This window comes from Zea mays, chromosome 10 (assembly GCF_902167145.1).
Source record: "Zea mays cultivar B73 chromosome 10, Zm-B73-REFERENCE-NAM-5.0, whole genome shotgun sequence".
Classification (NCBI taxonomy): Eukaryota; Viridiplantae; Streptophyta; class Magnoliopsida; order Poales; family Poaceae; genus Zea; species Zea mays.
Genome location: NC_050105.1, coordinates 132471878 through 132495742, shown reverse-complemented (window position 1 = coordinate 132495742; position 23865 = coordinate 132471878). Strand labels below are relative to the sequence as shown.

At 42.9% G+C, this 23865-nt stretch overlaps 1 protein-coding gene across 3 annotated transcripts; it reads right to left on the bottom strand.

The window, feature by feature from the left end:
• Positions 1-464: 464 nt before the first annotated feature.
• LOC103641836 (uncharacterized) lies at positions 465-23865 on the bottom strand. 3 transcript variants are annotated; one of them, XM_008665156.3, is made up of 18 exons: positions 23407-23865; positions 23223-23281; positions 23019-23100; positions 22790-22857; positions 21519-21588; positions 20931-21012; positions 16202-16266; positions 14690-15742; positions 14557-14619; positions 14395-14441; positions 14245-14290; positions 14082-14161; positions 13687-13803; positions 9879-9960; positions 1523-1648; positions 1325-1405; positions 1115-1240; positions 465-1025 (listed from the first exon to the last, which is right to left on the bottom strand). In XM_008665156.3, the coding sequence occupies exons 1-18, from the start codon at positions 23740-23742 to the stop codon at positions 963-965; spliced, it is 2646 nt and encodes an 881-aa protein (XP_008663378.1). In that variant the 5' UTR covers positions 23743-23865; the 3' UTR covers positions 465-962. The 3 variants fall into 3 exon arrangements, 2 of the variants coding, with proteins under 2 accessions (XP_008663378.1, XP_008663379.1); XM_008665157.4 differs by having other exon boundaries at positions 9879-9915; XR_004853289.1 differs by lacking the exon at positions 9879-9960.

Here is a 23865-nt window from a genome sequence, read left to right as displayed (position 1 = left end):
GGAAGCAAACACTTCCATGTCGCGAGAGGGAGAATCGACCGACATGTAGCAGACGCTCGACACCCTCCACATTTAGCGTCTCCTGGACAAGCGCTAAATTTTACAGTGTCATGTAGCGGATTCTTTTAAAGGTGAGGCATAGGCCAACGTCCGCTAGATTTATGGTACCCGACCCTTTACCGGTCCTTGCTGGAAACAACCTAAAACACTAGGTTAGACACGGAATTTGGCAGTTTTGATCCTTAAAGAGCGAGTATGTGTTTTAAAAAATAACCTTCAGCATAGATTTTCGATGCCTAAAGAGCGGGTATGTGTTAAAAAAACTAACCTTTGCCATAGATTTGGCAGATTTTCTATGTCTAAAGAGATCGTATGTGTTAAAAAATCTAACCTTTGCCAGATAACTTATTCTATCTTAATATAATGACGCGGTTCACATGCATGTTCAAGAAAAAATGCCGAAATTACATGATGCTACTTTATTCCATGCAAGATATATAGTTCCATCACATTGAACATTTTTATCTAGGTCGTACACTCGATTAACACACCCTATCAGCCCTTGGGTAGCCGGTAGCCTACCACGGTGTGCAAGTTTCTCCATGAAAAAAAATATTGGCCAAAACGGACTTGGATATTTCTTGAGTTATTCTCCCAGGTGTCTATGAACTTTTCTAGAATTTCAAACATCATACAATATATTCCAAAGTGTGCTAGCTACATCAACGGAAAATAGCTCAAACAACATATCTACCAATTGACACGGTGCTACAAGTATATCCGCCAGTGAAACCAGTTTCATTTCCTCTATCCTGACTGAGGTCCAAGGCTGTTCTGCCTGTTCATGTTTCCACTAAGAGTAAGGATTGCACACTTTCATAGCCCCATTCAGTGTCCTTCAGAAATGAAGTTTTTGCAGGGAAACACAGTCCATGATGTTCAGCTGTGCAGTTTTACTAGGATCACGCTGTCAATTGGTATTCATCATTGGCAGTATCTGCCACTTGATAACTTGATCTCACATTCTGCAATATTGAATTGTTATTTAGTTGCTGACCTTGAGGAGCTTTTGACACAATTTGGTATGAGAAAAGCAGAAATAGTTCTCAAAAACCTCAAGAAGGGTGACATAGTAGAAGTCTTCCATGTGCTGCATAAGAGCCGAACCATCCCTGATTGAGCGGAGTAAATTTATTTCTGTTTGCAGTAGTTTTTCCACAAGTTGCTTCTCGCCTTTCATCTGCAGGATGTTATAGGTCCAATTAGTTAAACAAACGTGAGGAATAGCATCCTAGTAAGTAGAAGCAAACAGAGGCATACTCACAAATTCAGTAACAAGAACATCAGGTGTGTACTCCCCTATCACGTCACCTTGGTCTTCATCATCTAGAATGCTGTTATTTACCTGTATCACATACAAATGCAATTTTATGTTTTTGGTGACAACTGGAGGTCTGGTACAGTAAAACATGGATACCTGATTAAAAACGCTATTAGAGCACATTTTGAAAAACTACTTTACCGGTGCATCTTTTGCGTCCCCAAATTTAAGATAAACTGGTGCTTCCACATGGCAATAGCCCATAAGACGTGGCACTGTTGGAATGATATCCCGGTGGTTGACAATTCTCCAACTGTCCTTTACTTTCTGGAAATAGTCCAAAAGAGATATAAAAATTGTGGTTGCTTTATATTTTTTAGTCCATGCAGTAAAATTACAATAAAAAGTGTGTGAATTACAACATAACCCAAAATGATAGGATTATTGTTAAAGTGTATGAGTGGATTGCTTACCTTCTCTTAAAAACTTAAGCTTTTTGGTTGAATTGGTTAGTACGTCCACTCTAACATGATATCAGAGCCGGAGGTCTCGAGTTTAAATCATGGTAGAGGATTAATTTGTGTCCCTGTCCCTTTATTTCCACGTTTGTGCATTTCTCTCTGGCTGCACATGAGTGGGGGCGTTGAAGTGTATGAGTGGATTATCTACCTTCTCCTAAAAGTCTAACCTTTTGGTTTGAATTAGTTAGTGCATCCATTCTAACAATTATTACACTAATTGCAATAGATAGGCTTCACCAATGGAAAATATCAATAAGATACACAAAAGTCACTGTTGTTGTACGACTAGATGTGACTCTTGAATTTGATTTGTAATGTATGCTAATAAGAATTGGACTTCCTCAAATTCATCCCAATTCTCTCTACAATATTCGCCCTTTGATTGCCTTGTACCCCAAAAAAACAAACTATTTCATTAATGTTCTCTATTGAGAATTGTAACTTGCCTATATCAAGTCAACATATAGTACTATAGTAGGGATGTCTTCTCTCACAAGTTGCTATTTGTGTCAGCATGGTGTACGCGTAGCTTACCGAGGAGTGTAACACCACTCTCCTGCATATGGATAACAAAATGTCTGGTATCTTGTTTTCCAAATGCAAATGGAAGGTTGAATTATTCCTGCTTCCTTCTTTCCTTTTATATTTCCGGTCGAGATTTTTTTTGGCACTAAGAAGAGAAGAAGAAATACTGTCTAGCAAAATGGAACATTATGTGCCAACCCAAAGATCAAGGAGGCTTAAGAATTAGGGACCTAGATATTCAAAACAAGGCTTTGCTAAGTAAATGACTTTATAGACTTTTGACATCTGATGGAACTTGGCAACAACTGATCTGCAATAAATACTTGAATACGAAACCACTCTCCCAAGCCTTTTGGAAATCAGGGGATTCCTATTTTTGGGCTAGATTAATGGAAGTGAAAGATTACTTTTTGAGGTTTGGGACTTTCACAATAAGGAATGGTTCTCAGTTTAGGTTCTGGGAGCACATCTGGTTGGGTACATCGAGCCTACGTGACCAATACCCTTGTTTGTACCATATAGCTAGACATAAACATGTGAGTGTGGCTGACATCTTCAACACTTCGCCTTTGAATTTGTCTTGGTGTAGAGATCTGATAGGACATAAATTAGTAGTGTGGAACGATCTAACTCCACGACTTGCTGATGTAGTTCTATCGGATGAACAAGATGGATTTCGATGTAATATGTGAGTAGATGGACAATTCTTTGTGAAGTCACGTTACACTGGCTTAATTCACCTAGATGTACCCAACCTTAATAAAAAGATTATGGAAACTAAAGGCCCAAAATAAAAATATTCCTTTAGTTTTTACGAAAAGGCACAATATTAACTAAGGATAATCTAGCAAAGTGAAAAGGCACAATATTAACTAAGGATAATCTAGCAAAGTGAAATTGGAATTGCAACGTGTTGGCAAGTTGTTCACAGAACCTCATTTCTGCTTGCTGTTCAAAAGATGGTCAAGATTAGCAAGTTGTTCACAGAACCTCGTTTCTGCTTGCTGTTCAAAAGATGGTCTAGATTTTTGCATGCTTCCTCGTCTTGCATGTCGCATTTAGTGGATGTGGTGATCTGAGGGATCCCAGAACATGCCTGGTTTCGTTCCTCGGCGGAGGTCATCCTAATGGACTCATATTGCATTGAAGAAGTTCATCCAGATACCCTGATGAAGAAAGATCTTTCATCCTACGTGGTGCGAGCGTGGTGCTTTGATCCAGCAATATTACAACGGAAATTGGCGCTTCACATATTGGAAAAAGGGTTGCAGGTTGAAGAGAGGAGATCTCTATCATATGGTATCAGTGTCAATGTAATTCTCGCGGATAATACGGACGCTGCCTTGAGGTCCTGGCCTCCTTTCCTTCCGGCGGACGGTCATCTTCCTAGGGACTTTGATGATCACGACGAGCGGGATCGGCGGATCCTCATTCTTGGCGTCCGGACGGTTCCCTGACAGGCGGTGGTCGGTTCACCTCCGGCTTGGACCACAGCCGCCGCATGGAAGGGGGGAGTCTCGCGTGCTCCTGGGGAATCGGACTCATCACCCCCGGTTCTTTTGGGTGCACCGCCGGAGCAATCAATCTTCCTGAAGGGCGCGGGGCAAAGGAGATCCTGACAGAAGATTTGGGGCTGCCGCGGCTTCCTGATGCCGCTGGCCGGGAGGAAGACGAACAGTTCCCTAGAGGTGGAACTGCAGACAGTGTGAATGGCACGATCGGGTCGCTGATCCCCCCAGGCCGATTTCGCCCCAGCCCTTGGTGACTGGACCGCTGGAATCGTTTGGGCCAAGATCGCCCCTACTGCTGGCCCCTCTTGTCCCCGTTGTCCCACCCTCTGGGTCCGCTCTTGGGCCGCCGGAGACGGGACATGGATCTGACATTAGGCCGTCTGAGGTCTTGTTCGGTTAGCTCTCAATTCATGTGGATTGAGTGAGATTGAGTGGGTTTAAATCTCAAATAAGGCAAAGTTTTTTAAATTTTTTCTAATCTCATTCAATAAATAACCGAACAAGGTATGAGATGGTCTGTGCGCCTGTGGTCTTGCCCCATTCTGTTGGGCCGCCTGAGACGCAGATTACAGTACCAGCCTCGCACCATTCTCTTCTTGAAGAACTGAACCGTGATGGTGATCAAGCTATTCAGTCAGCTTCTACTGTAGATCCCAGTTCCTTTCCTGGGCAAGCTGATCTGCATTCAAGTAAAACCAAGCTCAAAGTTTACTCAAGAAGAAAAGGTGGACCAACTCAGGAGATACAAGTGGCCCCTAACCCCTCGAGTGTTGGGGCTCCCATCCTGGACATGGCGGATGGTACAAGCAGTTTGATCACAGACATCTCAGTACCTCTGGTCGATCCATCAACCTTCATTAGCAGGATCAACAAGAGGTCTGCACATCTTCTTCCAACGCCTAGGGCTGAACAGAGGAACCTGAATTCTCAGACTATGACTGTGCCTCGACGCAGTAGGCGCGTTGCTGGGATTGGCGTCGAATTTTCCATGCAAGAATGGCGCAACAGGTCTTCTAGGAAGGCTATGGGGGCTCTGCATATAATCAAGGAATCTGATGGAGTTAATCCTGAAGCACTGATGGGGTTAGTTCTGCAGACAGGATGGACAACCGTGGTGGTTAACTTGTGTATATGGGCCCTAGGGGGATGCTGAGAAAATTCTTTTTCTCCTAGAACTGAGAAATGTCAGGGCAGCTTGTGTTGGACCTTGAGTGGTAGCAGGAGATTTAAATCTAATCTATAAGACTAGTGACAAAAACAACTCCAACCTCAACAGAGCCATGATGGGTTGCTTTAGGACTCTGATTAGCAATCTTGCCCTTAGAGAAATTCAGTTACATGGAAGAAAATTCACCTAGTCAAATCAGCAAGATAACCCGGTGCTTGTGAAGTTGGATAGAGTTCTTTGTTCTGCTGATTGGGAAGCCTTCTTCCCAAATGTGCTCCTGCCCATGTCTTCTTCCCAAGATTCAGATCATTGTCCTCTGATTCTAGGGCTGAAGGACAATACTTTTGGCAAGAAAAGGTTCCACTTTGAATCTTTCTGGACAAGAATGGAAGGTTTTTAGGAGGTGGTGTTGGATGCTTGGAACTCTATAGTGCCTACTAGTTGTCCCTAAATCTGGATAAGAAACTCAAGGAAACAGCCAGAAGATTTGAAACAGGTGGGGCATATAGTCTCTCAGCTTTCCTTGGCAAAGGAGCTGCTTCACAGATTTGAAATAGCCCAGGATCGCAGACCTCTTAGTCCTGCTGAGAACTGGCTAAAAAACAAACTCAAGAAACAGTCCTTACTTTTGGCCTCCTTCAAAAGAACAATGGCAAGATTACGTTCAAGAATCACATAGATAAAGGAAGGTGATGCAAACACTAAATATTTCCATATGCATGCTAGATATGACCATGTGGAGGGATGGAGAAAATTTTGTCACTAGCCAAACTGATAAAGCTGCACTGGTGGACCAATTCTACTCCAACCTCATTGGGCAGTCTGGGTTCAGGGAGAGAACCATTGACCTGGAAGCCCTTGGTCTTCCAACTCATAACCTCTCAGCTTTGGATTACCCTTGTACTGAGCAGGAGGTGTGGGAAACTATAAGGAACCTTCCTTCAACTAAGGCCTCTGGGCCGGATGGTTTTACTGGGAGATTTTACAAGGCTTGTTGGAACATTATCAAAGTCGAGGTGCTAAATGCAATTTCTGCAGTCTGGAACAGTAATTTCACAAAGTTGGACAGACTAAATTCTGCTTTTATTACAATGATCCCAAAGAAAGATGATGCAGATCAAGTGAAAGATTTCAGACCTATTAGTTTGGTGCACAACTTTGCTAAGCTGGTAACTAAAATCCTAGCCAACAGGCTTGCTAGCAACCTAAATGGACTGGTTTCTCCAAACCAGAGTGCATTCATAAAAGGAAGATTTATTCAGGACAACTTTATGCTAGTTCAACAAACGTCAAGATTTTTGCATCAACAAAACAAGGCCAGTCTTCTTTTCAAGTTAGACATCACAAAAGGTTTTGACGTTGTGTCGTGGCCTTTTCTGATTGAGGTGCTGCAACAGTTGGGTTTTGGCCAGAAATGGAGAGATATCTTTTTTTTTCTCGAATACGTAGGAGAGCTGCGTATCATTATATTAAGTAGAATAAGATGGGGTGAGGTGTTAAAGAACCTCATACAACTCTACACACCACCCAACAAAAAAAAAGAAAAAGAAAATGAGCAGGAGCACCAGTACACTAAGCATACTAGAGACCAACTCCTCAAATAGCATGCGGAGGTAAAAGGATAGCAGATAATCCGCGAGTCCCAGCCCTACACCAAAGATGAGACTCAGCCATGACCCAATTTATGACCTTGCTAGCCCTAGGCTGCTCTCCGTTGAAGGATTGATTGCGATGAATCCAAATGGCCCAAGCTCCTAAAATGATAAGGGAGTTCAGCCCCTTGCGCAGCTTCTTATTGGAGGGGCTAATAAGGGTCATGCTTACATCCTCCCACCATTCATCAAAGGAAGTAGAATTGAGACTGGGAGAGAGGTGCTGCAAACCGACCGTTTTCAGGATATTAAACCAGACTTCCCTTGAGAATACACAGGAAACTAGCAGATGATTCATAGTTTCTTCCTCCTGGTCACATAACAGACATCTTTGAGGGTGAGGCAGGCCTCTCCTTGCCAGCCGGTCAGCGGTCCAGCAACGGCCGTGCGCCACAAGCCACATGAAGAATTTACATTTTCCAGGAGCCCAACTCTTCCAAATCCTCCTCCATGACCTAAAGGTTGTTAAGCCAATAAATAAACCATCATAAGCCGACTTGGCGGTATAATTTCCTGAGCTAGAGAGCAGCCATATATGCTTATCTTCCTGTTCCGGGTGCAAAATCCAGCTGGCAGCGAGGTCCCAGACTTTAAAAAAATCAGACAACACATTAACAGTAATAGCCCCTCTAATGTCCTGTACCCAGCTTCCAGTAGTGAGTGCATCCTGAACACTCCTTTTCTTAGCCCTTGAAGATACCATCCTGACAAGATGAGGTGCCAACTGTTGTAGGCTTTGGCCATTTAACCATTTATCTGTCCAAAACAGAGTATTCCTGCCATTGCCCACTTCAGAAGAAACTGCCGCAGAAAAGAAGGCCAGAACTGAAGGGTGCACATGAAAATTGAAGGCTGTCCATGGCCGGTCAGGTTCAGTTTTTTTTAACCAGAGCCAACGCAATCTGAGGGCCCAACACATATGCTGCAGGTGGGAGATGCCCAAGCCTCCAAGCTCTTTAGGTCTAGTAACTTTGTTCCAGGCCACCAAACAGTGGCCACCCATAGCTTCTTTTCTTCCTCGCCAAAGGAAATTTCTCCGAATTTTGTCTATGGCCTTTAAAGCCCAAGAAGGGAGGTCCAATGCCATAGCTAAATAAACCATCATCGAAGATAGAACTAACTGAACAAGAATCAGCCTTCCAGCTCTGGATAGTAGGTCGGCTTTCCAACTAGGCAAGCGATCTGCAATCTTATCAATGAACGGCTGAATGTGATGTTTACCAAGTCGCTTCAACGAAAGAGGCACCCCCAAGTATTTGCAAAGGAAAATTGGCAACAGGACAAGGAAGTAGATTATGGATGGTAGAAACATTTTACGCCGAACAGTGAATGGGAAATACACTGCTTTTTTCCATACTTGTTTTTAGCCCTGATGCCTCACCAAAGATCTTTAGGATATCCATAGTGACCTCGAGATCCAGAGCCACAGGGTGCAGGAAGATCACCACATCATCGGCGAAAAGAGAAGTGCGGCAGAGCTCTGAGTGTGCAGATAAAGATTTCAGCAGACCGTCATCAGCTGCCTTCTTTAACAAGTAGAATAAAACATCCATAACTAGGATAAACAGCATGGGGGAGAGAGGGTCCCCCTGCCGAAGGCCCCTTCTGTGGTGAATTTTCTGACCTGGTTCGCCATTAAGAATCACTTGAGTTGATGCAGAAGCAAGCAGATTACTCACAATATCACACCAAATTTGACCGAAACCCAAATGCTTCATTACTTCTAACAGGAAAGACCACGAGACCGAATCAAAGGCTTTTGTGATATCCAGCTTAAGAAGTATCCGAGGAAGTCTTTTCTGATGGAATAGATTAGCTGTTTGTTGAACTAGCATGAAGTTGTCAAGGATGGATCTACCTTTTATAAAGGAACTTTGAGAATGCGACACCAACTTATCAAGATGACCAGCCAGCCTGTTAGCCAAAAGCTTGGTGATGAGCTTAGCAAAAGAATGAACCAAGCTGATGGGCCGAAAATCCTTTACGAGCGAGGCGTCCTCCTTTTTGGGCAGAAGAATAATATAGGCTGAATTGAGCAAGTCAAAATTCAGCAGCCTCCTACTCCAGACTGCCATAGCAGCAGCCAAAATATCTCCCTTTATAATCTGCCAACAAGATTTATAAAATTTTCCTGTAAACAAGAGATATCATCTGCGGGTTGCTTGATTCTTCTACCACTCAAGTGCTCCTTAATGGTTGTCCTGGGAGCAAGATCTATCATAGAAGGGGTCTTAGGCAGGGAGATCTCTTATCCCCCATGTTATTCATTTTGGTTATAAATATTCTTGGCCTTCTTTTTTCTAAAGCTGAAGAGGCTGGATTGCTGCAGCAGTTGTCCAACAGGAAGAAACTACACAAGATTTCTATTTATGCTAATGATGTGGCCCTTCTCCTGCATCCTTCTCAGAGTGACATCTCTATTACTCTAGACATCCTTAACCTTTTTAGAGTACTCATATCAACAAGGTGCATCTTTTTTTGGAAGCCTGTCTCGAAAGAACCTCTAGGTTAAGCGTGCTTGGTCTAGAGAAATCTTGGGATGGGTTACTGACCGAGAAGTTTTCCCGAGCGCACACGAGTGAGGACAAAGTGCGCACAAAAGACTCGTGTTGGTCTGTATGAATAGTCTATGGTTCTAAAGGGCTGCTAGGAGTAAGTACCGCCGGTCCGAAAGTGGACGGGTTGTTACACACATCCAAAGAGTTTTTTTAAAAAAGAAAGTGTCAGAACCTCTGCATTTAAATTTAAGATGCAAATAAGAGTGCGTGCAAAATACAAGCCCCAACCATGCGGCTCTGCTATACAATGGATTGGTAAAATTGTGTATGTCTTTTGTAATAATATTTCTATGCAGCTGCCCAAGCACTTATTTTGAAATAAAATCTGATAGGTACTAGGTATCCATATTGCATATTAACTTGCCCAACATATGGAGGATAGAAAGAAGATTGAACAAAAGTAGTACATTATTCACATTCATTTGTATACTCCAAATCAGAATGACTGATATTTACTAAATGACCCTTCTGCAATACCAGAAATAATTGTGAAGACCATAATAATTTCATTATATATAAAATAACTTCTCAGTTGTGTTTTATCAAGTGTTCCAGTTCTAAATCAATCCATACAAGTAGAAAATTAGCATCTTCAGAGTTAGTAAATGGTTTGTCAAATTACCGCATTGTAGACTTCGGCGAATCTTCTATTTCCCACTCTAGGAGAGCCAAAATTGTACATTGTCACAAATATGGCACCATTTCTATAAAAGATGACAAGGCCATATGAAAATAAATATAGAAAAATGTATATAAATAGAAGAGAACCATTTAAGGTGTGATGATCAAGTGGTGCAAGTTGGATGCAATGTGTTGCAATGCAGTCCCGCTTCTTTTCCTTGCAAGTATCTGGGGCTGTCCATCTCTCATAAGAAGTTGAGGAAGTGTGATCTTATGTTGTGGATTGATAAGATCGCAGATCGTCTCCCTAATTGGAAGGCTCGACTCCTCAATTTGGCTGGGCGGACAACATTGGTGAAGTTTGTTCTTTCAGCCATTCCAACCTATCTCCTTATTGCTATAAATATCCCTCAGTGGGTAATTAAATCAATTGATAAAATTTGACGGGAGTTTCTTTGGAAAGGGAGAAAGGAGGTTAATGGTGGTAGTTGTCTTGTTTCCTGGGAAATTGTCACGAGGCCTCTGAGCTATGGCGGGCTTGGGATCCCCAACCTGAAATTTAAAAGCTGGGCTTTGCAGGCGAAATGGTTATGGCTGAAAGGGAAATGTGCCCTTGGACCATTTCTATAATGTTTTGGTGATTAAGTGTCCAACACATAGTGAGTAAGATATTATGTGCCAAACAAGCAAAAGGTGCAAATCATGTAACAAGGTACGTTTCTAGACTTAGTACATTGTTTTGAGTACTAACATATTTTGGCTAAGTGCTAGAAACAGAGAAAAGAAAAGAAGAAAAGGATTGCAAGTGACTTGGCTGTGTACAGCCGAAGTCCAGCTCAGTCTGGCACACCGAACTGTCCGGTGGTGCACCGGACAGTGTCCGGTGCGCCAGGCTGGCCTCCGGTGAACAGGCCGCTCTCGGGAAAGTTTCGTGGCGTACGGCTATAATTCATCGGACTGTCCGGTGAGCCAACAGCCGCCAGCGCAACGGTCGGCCGCGAAATCCACGGGTGACGCGTGGCCCGCACCAACGGTCGGCAGGGGGCACCGAACTGTCCGGTGCGCCAACTGCCACGAATCTGCAACGGTCGTCTGCGCCAGAATAGAAAGGAGGTCCGCACCAGACCGTCTACAGTGACTGTCCGGTGGTGCACGGGACTGTCCGGTGCACCACCCGACAGAAGGCAACTTTGGCCTTCCTTGTTGGCCTCCAACGGCTCCTAGCTGCCTTGGGGCTATAAAAGGGACCCCTAGGCGCATGGAGGAGTCACCCAAGCATTCAAGAAACATTCTAAGCCTCCAAGACTCCAACTTTGCGCATTTGATTCTTTGAGATAGTGACTTGAGCTTTATTTGAGTTGTGAACTCCGTGGGTTGTGTTTTGAGCTCAAGTTGTGACTTGTGTGCGTGATTGTGCTGTAATTTGAGTCTTGTGTGTGTTGATCTCCCCTCCCTTACTTCCGTACATCTTTTGTGATCTTCATTGTAAGGGCGAGAGGCTCCAAGTTGTGGAGATTCCTCGCAAACGGGAGAAAGACAAAGAAAGGAAAAACCGTGGTATTCAAGTTGATCATCGGATCACTTGAAAGGGGTTGAGTGCAACCCTCGTCCATTGGGACGCCACAACATGGAAGTAGGAAAGTGTTACTTGGCTGAACCACGAGATAAAAATCGCGTGTCTCTTGTGTGCTTTACCTTTGATTATCTGTGTTCACAAAAACTCGTTTCAAGCTACTTAGCCGTTCTAACTTACATAACAAAGTTTTGTGGCTATTAGTGTTGAATTTTACAGGATCACCTATTCACCCCCCTCTAGGTGCTCTCAATGGCTGCAAAAGATGGACCCGAGCAGGCCTTGGCATGCACTGGGCAGCGACAGGTTAGACAGTTTTTCGAATTGTCTGTGTTTACCGTATTAGGAAATGGGACTACTACTCTCTTCTGGTAGGATAGATGGGTATATGGGAATACTATCCAGGACATTGCCCCTGAGGTGGTGCGAATGGTTGGCCGCAGGGCATTTTCTTCCAGAACTGTAGCGCAAGCTCTGGATAACTAGCAATGGGTCAGCGACATTAATGGCCCTCTTTCCTTGAGAGGGTTACAACAATACTTGTTGTTATGGGATACTTTGAGAGGGGTTCTGCTTTCTCAAGATACTGACAAGCATGTGTGGATGCACATTTCTTCTGGGCAGTTCTCCTCAAAATCTTGCTATAAAGCATTTTTCATGGGGTCCATTTCCTTTGAGCCATGAAAACGTTTGTGGAAGACTTGGGCTTCCCCAAAATGCAAGTTTTTTTATCTGGTTGGCAATAAGAAATAAGTGTTGGACTGCTGATAGACTCAGAAGGAGAGGGTTGCAGCACCCTATTGACTGTGTTTTATGTGACCAAGAGCAAGAAACAGTTCAGCATCTTCTATGCACTTGCAGTTTTTGCCAGGCAGATTTGGCATGATATCCTATTGCCCTTGAGACAAGGGGATCTCACCCCTGTTGCTGATGAAATATCTTTTGCTGAATGGTGGAGAAAGGTGCTTAAAAAGGTGCATAAGAGCAAGAGGAAAGGCTTCAATAGCCTCATAATTTTGGGGGTGTGGTGCCTGTGGCTTCTTCAAAACAAAGTTGTTTTTGATGGAGTAAACCCTTCCTTGAGATCTGTTAAAAGTTTGCTTCTGGATGAGCTGAGTTGTTGGGATAGGGCTGGGGCTAAACGGTTAGTAAGTATTGGTCTACCTTCTGCTATTAGTAGGGTCTAGGTTGGGTTCCAATCTGGTCTAGTTGGTTTTGATTGCCCTCTAGGCATTGTATTTTGGTCCTCTTAGACTTTTTTTCCTCTCTTAATATAATGACGTGCAGTTCTCCTGCGCGTTCGAGAAAAAAAAGAAGTGTCAACAGCTGCCAACCGCGGAAGCATATAAACTATTTGTGAGCCATTTTTTTGTTGAATAACACAAGAGAGTTGTGTGTCATTCCATTAAGACAGGAAAAACACAAGTACAACGAGCCAACCAAGAAGGTCGCCTCAACCCCCCTCACGCACACAAAAAACTGGACATGCCACATAGCGTCGTGGCATGGATCACCCGGATAGATGTCCCCTGTGACCAGCAGGATGAGACAGTGCAACACATTCTGGTGGCTTGTGTCTTTACGAGGGAGGTATGGTTTAGAACTCTAAGCAGGCTGGGACTGCAACATCTTACTTCCATGTCTGATGCAGCAGTGTTCCAGGAATGGTGGAGAGAGGCAGAAAGAAATGTGTCTAAGCAAAAGAAAAAAAGGTTTTAACTCTAGTGTGAGTTTAGTAGCATGGCAGATTTGGAAGCATAGAAATGTGTGTGTGTTTGACAATGCTTCCCCAAACATCCACGCAATTTTGCTGTCCATCCATGATGAGGCCTTATTATGGAGCCTTGCTAGGGCTGCTGCTCTTAGGAAGGTTTGGCAGTAGTTGGATGTGTATTCTAGTTTTTTTTCTTTTTCTTTTTCCTTTTTCTTGGGTGCTTTCTAGGCACCTTGTATTGGGTCTTTTCTAGACCTTTTTCCTGACTTTTTAATATAATGATATGTGGTTCTCCCACGTGTTCGAGATTAAAAAAGACATGCCACAGAAAATGACACACACCTCTCCTCTGCTGTTCGAAAAAAAGAGCAGTTAATAAAAAGTCATCCAAGTTAAACTGATCTTGTTTGGGTTGCCTACATGTTAAATGTTTGACTTTTACCTGTTTCCACAAACAGTGAACCAAATGATGTCTGAAATAAGAAGATTGCAGATTTAGATCAAGTAAAAGTTCAAACCTACTTGGCCATTTGACTTGATGAAAGTTCAAGAGCAAGAAGAGTCGCTAGTGCTCCACCTAAACTGTGTCCAGTCACATAAACATGCCACCTAGGTATGTTTTCTGCATCTTCTTCATCACTGCAGTGGAATAATTAAATGCTTTGTCAATAAAGTTTTAGATAGTTACTTGGTGAAGATATATATATATATATATACACACACACAATAAATGTGTAAAAACCGAGATTTAAATCAAAATGTTGCCTTTTTCAGCAATAGTTTTCTGAGATATATAGTCAAAATTCCATGTGGACAACAATAAGAATTTGCTATGGAATGCTGAAAGTGAACTTTCCTGCTTCATATATTAGCTTATTTGTGGTAGAAAGGTCACCTATTTCATTGCAAATACTTACTCGTATCCAATGGCATATTTGATGAGAGTCATGATCCTGTTCCTAACAGAGTCATATGCACCTAAGAATCCACTGTGAACCTAAAACATGGTGTGAAAACATGTCAGGTAGCAGAAATATGAGAACAGACACATAAATAGAAGGAAGAGTGTAGACGACTAACTTGAACTTCTTGTTTGAAGTCACCACCTAGCCTCTCAGGGTTTAGTCTGCAATCAGGTTCAAAACATGTTGTCATTGTTGTGTCAAAGGAACACAAAATAACAAGAAAAAATACTACTACCATAGCTACAATTTCTTCCTTAAATCTTACCCAGCAGGTACAAGCATTAAGTCGGTTCGCAAATCCTTCCACCTTGACTAGGTAGACATGCAGAAATCAATGCAAAGCAAAGTGAATAAAGATTGAATATATGCCAAATTATAAAGTGAATTTGCCATTAATAGAACACAAGGCTTTCATGTTAATGCATACTTGTTCGGTTCCACGAAAGGCAACAACCAACCTTCTTCGAGAAGAATCGCACCATATGGCAACCTGAACATATTAATATAAGCTACCAAAACAAAGGAGACTGGAAACTCATTGATACCGCAACAAAACTCACTTGTGTGTCTGTTGAAATATTGTCAAGAAAACATATCTTTTCAAAGTCCGACTTGATGAAACTGTTACGTCCCAGTGAAGTGGCAAGCATAGCCCATGCCTCCATGGCAGTCTCTGCACTTGCAAACAAGCGCCGCATATCCTCTGCTTCCTGTGCATCAATGGACAGTAACGCAGATGAAACAGTATCAGCCTTTTGAACAGAATCTGCAGCTGAAGCACCTTGCTCTTCTCTAATCATGTCATATTTCCCATTTGTTCCAGTTGTCGGTACTGACTGATCATGTGGTGAGAGATTTTTGGAAAGTATCATCAGAGCTCCGAGTATATTTTCTGTTTGAGACAATACATCCCGAGATACTTTATTTATATCTGGAAAGGAAGATTGCACCTCCTCTTTGGTTGTCAATGTTCTATTTTCATTCTCAACACCAACTGTATTTTCAGAAGTTGTTTCACTGCCACCATTTGTTGAAGTATCTGCCATTGCAAGTCCAGATTCTAGATATTCCTGTTCAGCAATATTGCGTGATTTCAGACCAAGTGAACTTAATAGGTCAAAACCACCCAATTGCTTGACCTCCGGGAGAGAAAATCCAAAGTTCTGTAGTACATTTTGGTTTAGTACATTGTTCAGAGCTCTCCAAAAATATTCATCTGATTTCTTCATATCAGACGATGAATTTCCTTCACTATTAACAACAGCAGTAGGAGATTGAACTTCACTATGAGAATGAGAATCTGAAATGATTTCAGAATCAATATTCTGTTGTTGAAGCTCATTTGAATTAGTTGGGCCATCTGAGGATTCTTCATCACTTTTAGAAACATCAACTCCACTTTCCAATGATGATGGCTTTGGAAGATAGGTGTATGTGAAAGAACTCAGTTGCCCAAATGCAGACTTCACAAACTGACTAGCATTTATACTTTCAGATCCAAGAACCATCCTAAGAGCAGATCCCAGGCTGCTCTTCACAAGAAAGTCAGACACGAAAGGTATTCTCCACCATTGTTTTTCACGCTCGATATCGTCATAACTCTTATATTTGACCTGGCATGTTGTACTTAAACTTAGTTTACTGATTAGAATGAAACAACAATATTACAAGCCTTGAACATAGTGGAACAACTAAAATATCACTATCATAGAATCATTAGCTAGACTCTTTATATACCTCTATAATTGTTTGGGCAACGAGAACAGATGCGATGTGCAGTTAATACAGCCTATTGTTTACCAACGTGGCTCTAATACTAGATATTCTTATGTGAGTAAATTACCACTGTACTCATGGCTAGTTGAAAGGTCAGTCTGTTAGTTCATGTCCAAAAGGCTTCCTAATATGAAAATTGTTCCACTGCTATTGCTTCTATAAGAACTGCATACTATTTTTTAAAAAAAACGAAAACAAAAGTAAGCATTTTGCTGACCCTCAGCTGAGGCAAGGATGTGTTAGAGGATGCACCTTTGCATTTGATGATCAGGAAAATAAAATGCTAAGGATTGTACCTCTATCTCTATAGTTCCACCACCACCGAGGCCTTCTAATTCAACAGTAACACCATGATTGTTACCTACAAAGAACAAGGGCGCTCTAAGCTTTTGCCAAGAGCAAGGTAAAGATGGGGGATCCAAGGGGGGAATATTGCCTGCTTGATCTGTAATCAGCTTTTCACGTGAATATTAAATAAATAAATGAAGTATTACACGAGAAATAGACCAATGTACAGTTTTTTTTTAGAGTGCAGCAAAAAAAATTGACGCAAGCTTTATTAGGAAGACAAAAAAACGCAGGCCCAGTTTTTTAGTGAAACTGAATGGCCAAAAGGGGCTGTCCCATCCAACTGTCTATCCTCTTTGTGATCAAGAGGATGAATCTATACACACATTCTTATATCATGTGTTTTTACCCGTCAAGTATGGACGCTGATCTTTAACAAGCAAGGCCTAATCAACCTAGCTCCTCCACCCGAATGTTCTCGTTTTTTTAGCTGGTCGTGCCAAAGTTCAAAAAATGTTGAGAAGGAATCGCTGATCAAATTACTGATCATGATTGTGGTGTCATCCTTGATCCTGATTTTTGTTATATTCAGGATCGATGCATGGGTCGTCTGGTTGGTACTGGCCCTCTTCGTCATGATTCCCAACGCCTTTGGGAGCTTGACTGGCTTTGTCTTTCTTCCGCTGTGTCTACCGGTCTTACTGCTTCTGCTTTGGCTACGTCGAGTTCGTATTTTGCTCAGTGGCATCTGTTGACGCCTTTTTGGAGCGCCAAACACTCAACAAAAACTGTGGCGGTGCTCTCTAGTCAGGCGCGGACGGTCCGCGGCCAGGGGCCGGACGGTCCGCGACCTGGCGCAGGGGCTAGGGTTCCTGCCTGACGGCCGGACGGTCCGCGCCCTAGGGTCGGACGGTCCACACGTGCGCAGGGGCGACGGAAGATCGCCGGCGGCGCCTGGATCTCGCTCCCGGGAGGGACCCCGTCGGGGAGGAGAGATCCTAGGAGATGTCTAGGCTCGGGCAGGCCGATCTAGACTCGTCTAATCGACATAGAGTCGAAGAGAAGCGAAGAATTTGGGGATCGGAAGGCTAAACTAGAACTAGACTAGAACTACTCCTAGGAAATAAATGTGAAATAGAAGTATTTTTGATTCGATTGATCATTACAAATCGGCCGTATACCTCTCTATTTATAGAGGCGGGGGGCTGGACCCTTTACAAACTAATTTCCGAGTTATTTCTGCGGATTTAGCTAACAACCGTAGCACAAAACTCGGAACCCTAAACTGCTGTGCGCACGCGCGGACCGTCCGGCCCACACGCGTGGATTGTCCAGACCGCGGACTGTCCGGCCTCAGGGCCGGACTGTCCGCACCTCAATTTGGTGCCCAACAGCATCATCATTTGGGACATATTTGTGGCTCTCAGTTATCCACTTTGACTAGTCGTGATTTATTAGGCTCAGTTTTAGGTCGTGAGTCTACATCAGTGTCAGGGTTCTCGGTTAGGAAAGCAGATACAACTTCCTTACGATTCTAGTGAGTCTGTTTCTCAGCATCCTTTTGACCTTGTTCACTCAGTTATATGGGATCCTACTCCTTTTGTTTCTAAAGGGGGCAATCGATAGTATATCATTTTCATAAATGATTTTCCCGTCACACTTGGAATTATTTCATGAAACATCGGAATGATATTGTATCCATTTATAAAACTTTTTCTGCTATGGTTCACTCATTTTGACACTCCTATTCGTGTCTTTTGAGTTGACTCTGTTGGTGAGTACCTTTCGGATGCTCCTCACCAGGTTCTTTCTACACAAGGTACTCTTGCCCAATTTTCGTGTCCTGGTGCTCATGCTCAGAATGGTGTTGTTTAGACTGCTCATACCCTTATGCTCGCTTCCTCAGGTCCCCCTCATTTTTGGGCTGAAGCTGTTTCTACTACAAATTATTTGATTAACATTCTGCCTTTTTGACTCTTCAGGGTGGGATTCCTTTTGAGCGTCTTTGTGGCAAGACGCATGATTGTTCCAATATTTGTCTTTTTGGTTGTGTGTGCTGCGTGTTTCTTTCACCATATGCAGACCAAATTGATGGCTCAGTCTACTGAATGTGTTTTCCTTGGGTATAGTGCTGATCATAAGGGGTATCGTTGTTGAGATCTGGTTGCTCGACGAATGAGAATTTCTCAGGATGTGGTTTTTTATGAGACTCGTCCTTTATCCTCGTCCCTCTTCTGATAATTCTTCAGCATCATTAGTTGACCCTATCTCTTTTCTTTCTTGATGCCCCTACTCTTACTGTACCAGTTTCACGACCATTGCAGTCTTCTTCTATGTCTTCTTTGAAGCCTTCTTCTTTGCTTCCTGGTTATTCCATGAAGCCTCTAGTGACACAAGTTTACACACGTCGCACTACGATTCCTTCTTCGGATACGCCATCTTCGCCTGATGAGCTATCTCCTTCTATTAATCCATCTTCTCCCGATGTGTCGATGTCTCCTAGTGTGTCATCTATTCCTATTGACTTGGCCTCTCTTGTTGAGTCGGTTTCCTCTCCTGCTTCTACACCGGAGCAGTCTCTTCGACATAATCATCGTCTTCGTCATCCTACTGCTTGTTACTCTCCTTCAACTTTTGTGACTACTGTTCTTTCTGAGTCGGCCTCTTATCATGATGCTATTATTTATCAGGAATGGCAGCATGTGATGGTTGAAGAGATTGCTGCTCTAGAGAGCACTGGCACATGGGAACTTGTAAGTTGTCCACCATGTGTTTGTCCTATCACATGTAAGTGGGTCTATAGGGTTAAAACCCGCTCTAATGGTTCTCCTGAGCGTTATAAGACTTGTCTTGTTGCTCGTGATTTCCGGCAGGAACATGGGCGTGATTATGATGAGACTTCTGCTACTGTTGCTCACATGGCCATTATTTGCACCCTCCTTGTTGTGGCTTCTGTTCGTGGGTGGTCCATATCTCAACTTGATGTCAAGAATGTCTTCCTTAATGGTGAGGTGCGTGAGGAGGTTTATATGTGGCCACCACTTGGGTATTCTATACCTGAGGGCATGGTTTGTTGCCTTCGACGTTCTCTTTATAGCCTCAAGTCGACTCCTCGAGCTTGGTTTCAGTGTTTCACTTATGTGGTCACTACTGCTGGTTTCTCCGCTAGTACTCATGATCCTGCTTTGTTTGTGCACATGTCATCTTGTAGTAGGGCTCTTTTCCTTCTTTATGTTGATGACATGATTATTACAGGGGATAATCCTCAATTTATTGCCTTTGTGAAGGTATGTCTTAGTGAGCAGTTTCTTATGTCTGATCTTGGTCCTTTTTGGTATTTTCTTGGGATTGATGTTTCCTCTACTCTAAAGGGCTTCTCTCTTAGGAGAAATACATCCATGGGCTTCTTGATCGGGCTCCTCTTACTGATCATCGCATTGTTGAAACTCCCATGGAGCTCAATGTTTGTCTTCGTGCCACTGATGGTGAGCCTCTTTTGGATCCTACTCATCGTCGTCACATTGTAGGTAGCCTGGTCTATCTTGGTTTTACCCGCCCTAATATTTTGTATCCTATGCATATTCTGAGTCAGTTTGTTTTTGCTCCCACTTAGCTTCATTACAACCATCTTCTTCGTGTTCCACGTTATCTTCGTGGGACTATCTCTCGTCATCTATTCTTTCCTCACTCTATCTCCTTGCAACTTTATGTCTAGTGTGATGCGACTTGGGCTAGTGATTCCTCAGATCGTCGATCTCTTTCTGTCTATTGTGTTTTTCTTGGTGGTTCCCTCATTGCTTGGAAGACTAAGAAGCAGATAGCAGTTTCATGTTTGTTTTTTTCTTGACGGTTCCCTCATTGCTTGGAAGACTACAAAGCAGTTAGCAGTTTCACGTTCGAGTACAGAGACTGAGTTGCGTGCTATGTCTCGTGACGGTAGAGGTGACATGGCTATGATGGTTGTTTGCTAATTTTGGTAATTTTGTGTCTATACTGACTCCCCTTTTGTCTGACAGTACTGATGCTATTAGTATTGCTCGTAATCCAGTAAAGCATGAGCTTACTAAGCATATTGTTGTTGATACTTATTATACACGAGCACAGATGTTGGATGATATTATAGATCTTCGCTATTTGTCTTCGGAGCTTCAGTTGGCTGATTTCTTCACCAAGGCACATACCAGACCTCAGCATCGATTCTATCTCATCCAACTTGAGTCTGAGGGGGGGTTAGATAGGACTCTATTTTTCTATTGTAACTCTATTTTCCTATTGTATATAGATAGGACTTTACGTTGTACCGGTGTATATATACTGGCCTTGAATACAAGTGATATTCATAATAGCCAACAAGGGGACGTTTTTTGTGTGTGCCACTAGGATTTGAACCTTGGCCGGTATCTCCCTCAACAGGGGAGCTTTACGCTACGCTATAAGAGTGTTTGTCACAATCCACTATTTTGTTTTTTGACCTAACATCATAAGCATAAACAGTAGAAAAAATGTTTGGTTTCTCAAATTTCTCCATAAGAACAATTGAATTGATGAGTTTCCTAATGTTTCAGGCCAATTACATCATGTTTCGACATGAGTTTGGCCATGACTCTATACAGACTAGCACTGAGAAAGGAAACCAGCACTCATGACATCGATCAGGAACAGGTTCTGAAAACCTTCTTATAAAAAAGGAATAGTAGGACACATTGTTATGATTTCTTTATGAATATAGAGAATTACCATCACAAAATGATTCAAGGTATAATCCAGCATTTCCCATGCGTTTGTGTGGGGTAACAAGGTTTGCATCCCAAGCTGCAACCTATTGAGCGACATGGCACCAGATGCCAAAAGCCACAGAAATCATTCAAAGTAAAACCAAGATATAGCAAAGTACATGATTAAAACGAAAATTAAAAGAAGAACAAAATCATGTATTTGTTTACTATCGCTTGCTATTTCATATCTATTCCTTTAAGTTGCATAAATAGAAATAGTCTTGACCATGTACTATGCCATCCTGAAAGCTATATATATGTATTTCCGCTTGTTACGATCTTTGCCATAAATGTTTCCAACTCAGTTTAAGCTTCACTGGAGTTGATCCATCCAACTTCCAAAACAAATTTATAATACCTAAAGTGAGTCTAATATTACTTAAAGTATGCAGCAGTTTCTTTGCCAAGATAAGAGGAAGATTAATGGGCCTATAGGGAGAGGTGTTTAACAAGACAGATAGTATAGAATAACCGGAACGTCCCTTGAATAAATGAAAAGGGGGGCTAGAATGGGGTGGGGGGGGGGCATGAAGTTATAACTTCTTGATACCTGCAGAAGATTTTCACGAGATTTTCTAATGTTAAACGTGAAATCTTCATTCCATGTTGGCTCCTTTGTCCTACAGTGATCAATTCATGAAATCACACTTCGAATCAACAATGCAAAGGACTAGAAATATTCAAGTTTTCTCTAGAAAATCATCCAAAAAACTCGACCAGCGAGGGGTAAGACTGTCCCGAGCATTGCATTAAAAAATAAAACATTCTCACATAAGGCGAGAAACCCCCGAACCCTTGCCCCGCCCATACATAGCGACATCACAGCCTATGTGAGAATAATTAGGATTAGGATATTAAAGGATGAGCACAGCTTGTGGTGCATGGCGGGAGCTAAAAAACTCCAAGGCCTAGGTCTAAAAGGGGCAACCTAATTTGTTGGGGTGTGGTCGGGTTTTGTGGTTTATGTCCTGTAGCTAGTTGGGTGTATTTTCCGCCCCTCATAATTGGTTCCCGTATGAGAGGGAGGTTGTTTGGGAACCTTTTTTCCTCTCTATAATTAATGAATCGCAGCTCTCCCTCGCTTTCCAAGAAAAGAATCAGGCCTTAGACCTATGCTTTGGCGTGGAACGAAAGAGTGGATTTTTAACCCCAACTTGAAAATTTGATCCCATGTAGAGTTGAATTGATGACCTAAGGAGTGCTACTTGTTAAAATTAAAGTGTATAAGTGGATTACCTACCTTTCTCCAATGACTTAAGATTTCCCATTAGCATAACCTTTTAGGCTGAACTTATTGGTATGTAACTTAATATGGTATCTAAGTCAAAGTTCTCGAGTTCGATCCTAGTAAATCAGCGGCAAAGCCAGCCTTGAGATTTGTCGGTGTCAAGATCATTTTATATGAGTGTCATCAACATTAAAAACAATATTTAAACAGTACTTTACACTATATTTTCTAAAATCTATCGGTGTCAGCTGACACCGGTAACTAGTTGTAGCTCCGCCCCTGTGTAAATGCAACTTAAGTCCTCCTGTGTTGAAGTGTGAAAGTGTATTGCTCACCACTTTTTAATAGCTTAATCTTTTGGGTTCATTTAGTTAGTGCGTCTACTCTAACACTACTCAAGCCACCAAACTAACTCAGCTAGAGGCCATTTTGCTCAAAACAGAATACCCACAAGTGTCATGTTATCCCGAATGAAATAAAACACTCATTATATAGTGCATAAGTCAATTTAATTTGCATATGTAAAGGAAATTCTTATTTATAATAGCACACCCAGACCCAGCATACACAAAAAAAAAGTATGAGTAACTCACGCCCATTTAATTTGGCTTTTTGCAGTTTGGCCATTCAGTTGTAGAATTACATAAGGATCACTAGTACCCTGAAAACAAAAGAATTGGCTAAGGGAATTGTTAGAGTAGAAAAGTAGCACTTTGATTAATAACTCCAAACATAAAAACGTTGTAGTGATCCACTAGAGAATGCGGCTTAATATAAATATAATGACTATTCAGCAGCATGCACAACTACGCATCATCATACCCATGGATCCATTGCAGGAAGGTTTATGCCTTTCTTCAGCCTGACGACAAGCCGTCCATCGTATACTTCACGAAGAAACACACTGCAATAGTTGTGGCATGGGTACATCATTCATAACATTTACAGTAACGGCTTAGCAATTAGCACCATATAGCTACAACAATTGGTCCAAGCTCTGTAAAGAAGGGTGGGCCTAGGACTTACTCGGACAGGAACACTGTCTGACAGTCAGCCGCATCAGTTTCGCGCCAGCCCACATCTGCCTGTGAAATACGACGACCAATCGTGCCACGTAAGCTAATCCATGGCGGTTGCCTCCACCACCGGCTTGGACTAGTCCAGTTCAAGGATAGGGACGAGTAGGTTGTGACGGGAGCAAAGTGCTCACCGGAGGACTGGTATAGGCTTCAAACGCGAACCCGGCGAGCACGACGGCGAGGTTGATGTCGAATGGCGGCCGCCGCGGCCCGTCGTCCTGCGCCACCAATCCCTCCCCAGAGCTCTCAGAATCTGGCTGCACGGCTGACGGCTGGCTGACGTCGCAGCTTATGCGGCACCTTGCCCGCAGCCCTGCCCACCGCCTCCGTCTCCCCCTCGTCGCGGCCCAGCACCGCCACACCACCGACCTGCATCCCGGCCGCCGCGAGTGCGCGGGAAGAACCGAGGTTGTTGCGCGCGCCGGCGCGACGCGGCATGCTACTGCGGGAGCACTGATCGAGGCCATATGGACTCGGCGATTGCCGTCGTTTTGGTTATGTTCACTTCGCTGTCGCTTCTAGCGAGGAGAAGCGCTCGCCGCTCGTCTGTTCGAGAGACTTCGAGTGGTGAGGGTGAAGAGAGAAGGCGC